Source organism: Geotrypetes seraphini, chromosome 14 (assembly GCF_902459505.1).
Source record: "Geotrypetes seraphini chromosome 14, aGeoSer1.1, whole genome shotgun sequence".
In the NCBI taxonomy this organism is placed as follows: domain Eukaryota; kingdom Metazoa; phylum Chordata; class Amphibia; order Gymnophiona; family Dermophiidae; genus Geotrypetes; species Geotrypetes seraphini.
In genome coordinates, this window is record NC_047097.1 from 63148501 (window position 1) to 63158090 (window position 9590).

The 9590-nt window shown below is 39.5% G+C and overlaps 1 protein-coding gene and 1 long non-coding RNA gene across 2 annotated transcripts; one reads left to right on the forward strand and one right to left on the reverse strand.

Annotated features, from left to right (window-relative positions):
- The first annotated feature begins 207 nt into the window (after positions 1-207).
- Positions 208-6033, forward strand: LOC117347995. The gene is made up of 3 exons (XR_004536888.1): positions 208-335; positions 1901-2020; positions 4991-6033. It is a non-coding gene; the product is annotated as an uncharacterized LOC117347995 (long non-coding RNA).
- Positions 6034-7391: 1358 nt separating this feature from the next.
- On the reverse strand, positions 7392-8321 carry LOC117348132 (olfactory receptor 5V1-like). Its single transcript, XM_033919836.1, has one exon. It carries the CDS (start codon positions 8319-8321, stop codon positions 7392-7394), a length of 930 nt encoding a protein of 309 aa, XP_033775727.1.
- Between the last annotated feature and the right edge of the window lie 1269 nt (positions 8322-9590).

Sequence of the window (9590 nt, forward strand, 5' to 3'; positions counted from 1 at the left end):
TCCTCTGTTTCTTCCTTTGTGATCGCTGAGAACTCTGCAGCCTCCTCCGCGGTCTTCCGTGGGTGATACCAGAATCTTCTGAGTCCAGCTCTGAAATACTAACAATTGTCTGGTTTTATTGAAAAACTATACCTTATGGAATTCCTACAGCTAACTAGATACCAGTCCCGGGAAATTAATGAGGGAATTCCTAATTTGCCCGTTTCTAGGTTCTCATGAGCGTCAAGTGAAAGGATGGCCTTCGCTCCTTCTGCTGCTGTGCTGTGTCCTGGGTCTCTTAGTGTTGGCAATGATGGGGTGGATAATTAAAATGAAAGCAGAGTCCCGTGCATCACGTAAGTAAAGGAAACATTCCCTGTGAGAAGAGGAACAGTAAAATTAGAAATTGGTTTTCTGGGTTTTACACTCTATTGCACTACATTTCTTGTATTCCGCAATTACCTTCTAGTTCTATGTGGATTCATAGAAACATGACGGCAGATACAGGCCAAATGGCCCATCTAGTCTGCCCATCTGCAGAAACCAGAGTCCAAATGTTTGTGCATGGTTGGGGAAGGAGGAAAAAAAGGGAGTGTTCTTATTGGCTGGTGGGGGAAAGGCTGGTTCTTCTCAGAGTCAATTTCTCCAAAAGGGTAGGTTTTGCACATAGGAAAGAACCTCACTCCTAAGCCTCGATACGTGAAATATGATCTGTCTTTTAAAATTACTGCTAGCATCACCATAAATAGGGTTGCCAGATTTTCCGTTTGGAAAATCCTAATCCCTAGAGTCGCCCCCAGGCCCGCCCAGCCCCACCCATCCCATCCCCGCCCTGCCACCTCCCTGTTCCACCCCCTATCCTGACCCAGCCCCCCCCCTCCACTGCTTGCCTGCCTTTGAAAATTATCTTAGGAAACACAATCCACAGACGTGTGGTTCCTTTTTCTGTATACTTTTTTTAAAAAAATAATATAAAATGTGGATATGCAAAAAAATGACCTTTGTTGCTGCAGGTCACCCATAAAAATTTCTTCACTCACTCTACCTGCAGAGTAGACAATTTTTCAAGTAACCTAATTACATAGGTAAACAAACATTTTTTACCATTATATATGGCTTTTGAAAATTGCCAATGAACAAATCAGCACAATTTTTGCAAAATTCTTTATTGATTTCCAAACTTCAATAGTGCAATACACAAATATATCAAATATGTAATGTAATGTAATGTAATGTAATTTATTTCTTATATACCGCTACATCCGTTAGGTTCTAAGCGGTTTACAGAAAATATACATTAAGATTAGAAATAAGAAAGGTACTTGAAAAATTCCCTTACTGTCCCGAAGGCTCACAATCTAACTAAAGTACCTGGAGGGTAATAGAGAAGTGAAAAGTAGAGTTAGAGGAAAAATAAAAATAAAATAAACATTTTAACAAGACAGCATTGATCTAAATACTTTGGAAGGTAGAAGAGAGGAGAGAAAGGAATAGAAGCAGAAGGGGGAGCCGTTGAACAGTAGAATTCTGGAGAAATTTAAATGATAGAAATAGAACAAAACAAAGACAAAAGGCAAAACAATAGATAAGATCAATATAAGTCAATAAAGCACATTCAACTTACAAATATACATAACCAACCATTTTCTCCCACAAACCCACCCACCCACCCAACGATTATTCAGTAAAACACAGAAGCACAGATTTTCCCAATAACTTTACCCTATTTCAATTAATAATATCCTCCCACCCACCCCAAATATAAATATTCAAAGATCAAATTAGGACAGAAATAGCCCCCCCCCCCTCCCACCCCTTCTGGATGTGTACAAAAATAAACAAAAACTGACTCACAATCAAAGACCTACTATAGTGAGGTAATATAAATTGCTTTCTGATTCTAATGATTTTCTCTACTTAGGTGTTTGTTTCAGAATAAACACTAAAACCTGTGAAAAGAACGAAACCCCAGAATCCTTGTATGAAAATATTGATGGTATATGAAAATATTGATGGGTGTTCAGATGGTGTATCGGAGAGGGTGAGTTTAAAGTCATCTAATATGAATTGGATTGATTATTTGAATTTACCGCTATTGACATAAGTATTTAGTGGTGTACAAAAAAAAAGACGTATTAAAAATACAATACAATCACTTTATAAAATCTGTAAAATAAACCCAGTAAAAGAATAAAACAGTAGTTTAAATCAGCAGAATCAAATCAATTCATTATTAAATCCTATTGCTGAAATAATTCTGTTTTCAACAGCTTCTGAACCATCAAAGACACCTTTGCTTCAGAGTCTTCATTGGCTCCCAGTTTGTTTTAGAGTTCAATTTAAGTGTGCCGGTGTTGTTTTTAAAATTTTACATGGTATTTTTACTCCTCTCCTTCCTCTATCCTGGAATGTTTATAGGTTTTCTTTTGCAAGCGGTGATCAACAATTCAATTCCAAAAAAGGGATTAAGGGAGTTACGTTTTTCAGTCACTCTCTGATTTTTAAGCTATCAACTGCGGAATGACCTTCCACTTCTTTTAAAGAGGTCCGGCTCACTTCAACCTTTTCGCATATCCTTAAAAACTACTTTATTTGCTTCGTGGCTATGTCTCGTCTGAATGTTAACAATCTTTGAGCCCTATAATTTGGATATTGTGACCCCTATCTCAATGCTATAGCTCTCAGTTTTCTGTTATTATTACTGTTCTTTTTTTTATATAACTTCGCCAAGTTTCCTTAATTCTTGGATCTTAATTTGTGGACTTGAGCATAAATAGTATATTTGTTAACTTAGGAATTATATTACTATTGTATTTGATATCCACTCTATTCTTGCTTTCTGTACAAGTGTAATACTTGAAATTTAAGTTGAAAACAATAAAAATATAAAATAAAAATAAAAAACTACTTTATTTGCTAAACACTTTGGGCTCCTTTTATGAAAGCGCGTTAGCGGTTTAACACGTGTAATAGCGCGCACTAAACTGCCGGATGTGTTAGCCGCTACCGCCTCTTCTTGAGCAGGCGGTAGTTTTTCGGCTAGCGCGGGGGGGGTAGCGCATGATTAAAAGTCATGTGCATGTCAGCTTCATTAAAGGAGCATGTCAGCTATCTCCCAGCACCATGGAAGGAGAGATGAGAGGTGCTCCGGGAGGGAATTCCATCTGTTTTGGGGACTTAAAAAGAACGCAGAAAATAGATATGGAGGCGCTCTGGCAGGCCATATCTATCAAGTTTAAGTTTCAAGTTTATTATGGGACTTGATAAATCGCTTAATCGGATATTCTAAGCGATTTACATTTAAAATTTACAATGTAAAATCAAAGAACAATAACAATGCAATACATAATAATACATACAATTTAAATAATGGCTAAAATACACTAAATTTGAACATTATTAAACAATGGGAAAGGAGGGATGAAATATAATTTTAAAGTAAAAAAGAAATATTAAGGGCAAATACAAAAGGGACATAGTTAAAACAGATTCAACCAAATAAATATAATTCATGAAGTATAAAATTACGTAGAAAAGGCATCTTTAAAAAGAAAAGTTTTTAACTCAGTTTTAAATTTTCCAAGGTCTTTCTCCTCCCGTAAAGTAATAGGGAGGGCGTTCCATGTTTGAGGTGCCGTACAAGAAAAAATAAGTTGCCTCCTTGTATTAATAATTTTTAATGATGGGATCGATAGCAGATTTTGTTCGCTAGAACGTAAAATTCTCTTTGCAGAATATGGAATAAGCGATCTATATAAAAAAGCAGGGGTCTTATTGATCAAAGTTTTAAAGATAATTACACATAACTTATAAGTGATTCTGTAATTAACAGGAAGCCAATGAGCCTCTTTGAGAAGTGGTGTTACATGATCAAATTTCTTGGAATTATTTATTAATTTTATTGCTGTATTTTGTATAATTTGTAATCGTTTTATTTCATATTGTGCAATTCCTTTGAATAAAGAGTTGCAGTAATCAAGTTTAGAAATCACCATGGACGCCAACCTTAAGTTGAGTCTTTCGGCTATTAAAACTGATTATGGGACTATTTATTCCAAAGTAGAACAGCAAGGAGTGTGTCTGTCTGATTTAACTAAAAAATTGGAGAAACAAGAAGAAAATTTAAAGGAAATTAAAACTGTACAAATGGAAATGGTTAAAGAAAGATCATTTATTTCCCATAAGTTGGAGAATTTTGTAAATTCTTTGAGAAAGAATAATTTAAGATTTTTCAATTTTCCTAAGTGTTCAGTCATTTCACCTGTTGAGATGGTGAGAAAATATTTTCAAAAGGTTCTTGCCATTCCATTGGAAAATCTACCTCCAATTGTGAGGGCTTACTATTTGACTATAAAGAAACCTCAAGGGGAATCTACTGCTCTTGAAGATCCGAAAGAAAATTTGGACATGAATATGTCTTCATTTCTAGAAAGCTCCCTTGAGGTGATAACTGACAGAACTACTTTGTTGCTGACAATCAACCATAACCACGCCTTATAGAAAATTGGCCATTAGGTTTCTAAAACAGGCTACCAGTGTCCTTGGTGTCAAGTGTCCTTGAAGTGGTGTCAAGTGTCCTTGAAGTGGTGTCAAGTGTCCTTGAAAAATCAGCTTACAAGGGTAATTCCTTTTTGAAACACAAGGCCCGATATTCAGGCCTATTTAGCTGGTCGGGAATGGCTCCCACTCATCTAAATAGCACAAAGCCAGCTGACTATCCCGTTCATCAGATAGCCTGGTGACTGGCTATGTCGCCAGTTAAGTATAGTGGACAGATAGACCCACTTAAATAGCAGGCCTATCTTTGGCCGCTAGGACTTAAATAGCTATGCGATGAATATCGGCTTGGCTGGCTAAAAACCAGGAAATTCAACGCCGGACACCAGATATGGCCCTGGCATAGAATTTTCATTTTTGCCACCGACCACGGGAAGCAGACAGCTATCTGCCATTGTCTGTCTAAATTTGAATTAAAAATGGTAACACTTCTTTCTTATTGTTCTCTTTACAGAACTAATTCTTCCAGCCAGTACATTTCTGATGGCAGCTGTTCTGTAGAGGAGTGAAACGCTTTCCTGCAGCAATATTCAGCGGCATGTACTGTTTTGCTACGGCATCAAGGAACTCACAGGACAAGTAGCTTTGCAAAGATTAAAGCAATATCTGACCTCTGAATTGAAATTTAGAAAATCCCACTGATGCTGGAGTCTGGCAGCGTGACAATTTTTTTATTTGATACTTTGGGATCCTGAAAATGGTCCACTGTCTCTTTTCTTAGGGCTGCCAGATGTCCTCTTTGAAAAAAGAAGATGCCTCGCCCTGCTCCATTCCATCCCCAGCCTCACCCGATTCTGCCTATGGCTCCGCCCCATTCCTTCCTAGCCCCACCCCCATGAACCTCCCCGAGCTCCAAGGCTGCATTTGGAAGCCTTCACGCATGTACAAACCTCAACACAATGACATCACATATATATGCGCGTGTGTATGAATCGTCACGGTGATGACCACGCATGTGCAAAGGCTTCCAGGTGCAGCTCCGTGCTCAGGATTTTCAAACCCGGATAGTCCTCTATAAAGAGGGCATTTCCAGGTTTTCCCGGGCGTATGGTAACCCTATCTTTTCTAGTACATCCCCCCAAATATACAATATTTAATCAGTATATTTTTTGTTGCTGCTTGCTCCAACTGGTCAGAAGAAGACCTCTTGAGGTAAAGGGGCCCCTCTCACTAAGTTGTGTTAAAAAAAAAAGTGGCCAGAACTATCACTAGCATGGGACTTTCCCATGCAGAGACCATTTTTAGCGTGGCTCTCAAATGGCCACATTGCCCATTTTCTCTATTAATGACCATGTGCTCATTTCCCCATTAGTGGAGGACCATTTACCAAACCCTAGGTTTTCTAGGTAGTAAAGGCTCCCATGCTAATTATGTGCTAATCAGTTGAAATATTTACAGTAGAAATTAAGTAATATTTATTTAAATATACAAAATAGTCAGGACTACATCTGTATCTACATTCAATGCTAAGCCAGAACTAGGTACCATCTGGGGCCATGAGGGCTGACTCTAGCAGTAGTACTGTGAGCTACCACTAGAGGTCACAGCCACCATGGGTAGCAGTAAGTGGGATTTACTCCAGTTCCATTTACCCACTGGACCATCATGGAAGCAAAGGTAGGCCCAGGGGTAGGAGGTCTAATGCAATGTAAAGAGGGCTCCATTGTTGTGGGGGATTCAGAAGAGGGGTATGGTCATAGTAGGGGGGATGTTTATGGTTGGAGGGGGGCCAGTCATGGTGGGGAAATCAGAACACATTGGGGGAACTTCTACTTTATATCCTATTCTTACTTCCCTATGCTTTATCTTTCCAGAATGATACTGGACGGTTCTGAGACTGGTTTCATCTTGTGTTAAGGCCGGTGGTGTAATACGGGGGTGAGGGAGGGAGGGAGGCAGTCCATCCCGGGTGCCACGTTGGTGGGGGTGCCAGCACCCTCCTTTTCCTTGAGCCCCCCCTTCCCTTCCCCTATATCTCTAGTTGTTCACCACCATGAGCAACAACTTCAATGTGTTCCTCGTGACCACGTCACTTCCGGGTGCCATGCATAGGAAGAGATGTCAGAGGGAGAGCCACTGGGTTGGGAGGAACATATTCAAGTTGTTGTTTGCGGTGGTGAACAACTAGAGGTACGAGGGAAGGGTGGGGGCGCACATGGCAAGGGGGCTCAAGGAAGGAGTGGGGGAGAGCAGCGATGGGGGAGGGGTGCCGCCACACCAGGTGCCTCTCACCCTCTCTACGCTACTGTTTACAGCAGTATGATTCAATAATGAATAGCGTGGGCCTTAAGACAGACAGCACCAGTCAAAAAATGGTAATTACCACAGGGCTGGCTGACTCCATTTTGAAAACAGGACCCTATAGATCAGCAGGAAGAATTTAGGGGATCATGCTTGGCCCGTTTCAAGGACTTGGAAGACATGGCTCACACTTTGCAGGTCAGGAGGAAATGTAGACCATTCTGTTTCCTTTTCAAGGACTACAATGGAGTTAAGTGGAGTCTATGGGTGTGAGGGACATGGGTAAGACCAAGGGCTCGGTAGAGTGTTTTCCCCCTATCTTTGTTTTGCTGGTTTTGTATTTTAATTTCTCAAAACAAAACAAAACATAAAGCAATTGAAATTAAAGAAATAACATGAGAGCCAAACGAAACCACAGAGTTTCCCACCAGTCAGGCTCCACAGAAAAAGGAGATCTGAATTGTACAGTAACTGAAAGTCTTATTGGTTGTTTTCTTGATCAGATAAGAGTCATCCATGAGTTCCTTGAATGTCCTTATAATATAGGCTTCATGGCTACATTAACAATAAAACACACCACCTTACATAATAACTCAAGCAGTTTTAAAGTGCATTTACATTTTTGAGAACATTTTCTTCCATACTTTTTTGAAAGCTTGTATAACCTCTTTGTTTCTCAGGGTGTATATAACGGGGTTCAGAAGTGGGGACACAAGTGTGTACATCACTGATACAATTTTGTCATCATCCATCGAGTAGGGTGACATGGGTTGCACATAAGTATACATTGTTGTTCCGTAGAGCATGGCAACCACATTAAGGTGGGAAGCACAGGTGGAGAAGGCTTTTCTCTTCTTGTCATTCGATCGGATTTTCACAATGGACGATATAATACAGATGTACGAGACAAGTGTCAACATAAAACAAGTTAATCCAAATATCAAATCAGCCACTAGAGTTGCATAATCATTCAAAGTGGTGTCTGAACAAGAGAGTTTTAAAACAGGCGGGATTTCACAAAAGAAATGGTTGACCACATTAGGCCCACAAAAGGACAATCTAAATGTTAAGGCAGTGAGCCATATGGCATTGGAAGTGCCAAGCAACCACACATATGCTGCCAGGCCCACACACATACTTTTGTTCATAATGGTAGGATAACGCATGGGGAGACATATTGCCACAAAGCGGTCAAAACTCATTACCGCAAGGAGTGAAAGTTCAGTACCCAAAAAGGAAGTGAAGAGGTACAGTTGGGCCATGCATCCGGAGAAGCTGATTGTATTCTTCTCTGTCAGAAGATTATGTAGCATCTTGGGAACAGCAGTAGATGAACAAAAAATATCCAACATTGAGAGGTTAGTAAGGAAAAAGTACATTGGGGTGTGAAGACGAGGCTCCAGGATAATGATTCCAATGATGAGTAGATTCCCCAGTATGGCCAACATGTAGAGGATTAGGAATACGACAAACAATGGTTTTTGGAAATCTAGTAGTTTGGAGAATCCAATAATAACAAATTCTGTAACAAATGTTGCATTCATGCCTTCAGTTGCCATCTGTAATATAAATGGCGTATCTTAAATTTTTCAATCAATTATTTCAAAATTGGATGAATAAGATAGATATGGATCACAAACTGGAGACTAATGAGCCAACATTCAAAAGCATTTATTCATAAAACGCCAGCCACTATGGGCAGAACTCAGTACATGTTGCAAAGGGTTAGGCTCTGGGATGATCCGTATTCTGTGTGGAACAACCGTTAAAGAATCCTAGCTTAGTTTCCATCTTATGCTTAACATAGGACACATATCTCACAAAAATAGGGAGATTGCTAATGTTAATCTGTGATGAGTATATCAAATCACTTATCTTAAATCACAGCTCTTAATATAAATTAATAGAAAGAAATAATTCTGTGTTTGTAAAGTGCTCAGACCATATAACCAATAATTTAGTGGTAACACCAAACTGTGGCTATTATAGGGACCATCATCGCTTTTACAGTCCCTGGCCCAACCATTTGGTATTAATAATGATAACAGGTAAAATACCACTTATCTGAAATGGCTGGATAGTTGGATACTCGATAACCACAGCAATGATAAAGCGCCAGTGTTCATATGTGCTCAAACATGCTTTGAATTTGACTAAATAGCCATGTTAAAATCCCAGGTCTCCCGACTCGAGTTTCGGCACTTCATCAGGAGGGGACACTTTTCTCAGCTTTGTAAACCCAGAAGGCAGCGAGGTTGTGATAGGGCAGAAGACACTACAGGCATTCAAAGAAGGTTTGGATAAATTCCTGAAGGATAAGGGGATTGAGGGATACGGATAGAAGTAGTGATAGGTTTTAGGATGAGACAGGGACCACTTGACAGGTCATGGACCTGATGGGCCGCCACGGGTGCGGACTGCTTGGCGCAATGGACCTCTGGTCTGACCCAGTGGAGGCAACTTCTTATGTTCTTATGTTATCGAGTATCCAACTATCCATCCATTCCAGATACGTGGTTTTTTTTTACCAGTTATCGTTATTAATACCAAATGGTTGGGTCAGGGACTGAAAAACCGATGATGGTCCCTATAATAGCCACAGTTTGGTGTTACCGCTAAATTATTGGTTATATGGTCTGAGCACTTTACAAACACAGAATTATTTATTTCTATTAATTTATATTAAGAGCTGTGATTTAAGATAAGTGATAAGTAACTTAGGACACAATCATATGCACCTGCCAAAAAATGGTGTAAATGCTGGACCATCAGCTAATGGCAGTTAGATGTGCAAATGACATTATTCTAATACA

Coding starts and splice junctions, on each gene's coding strand:
- LOC117348132 (XM_033919836.1), bottom strand. CDS start 8,321: ATGAATGCAACATTTGTTACAGAATTTGTTATTATTGGATTCTCCAAA.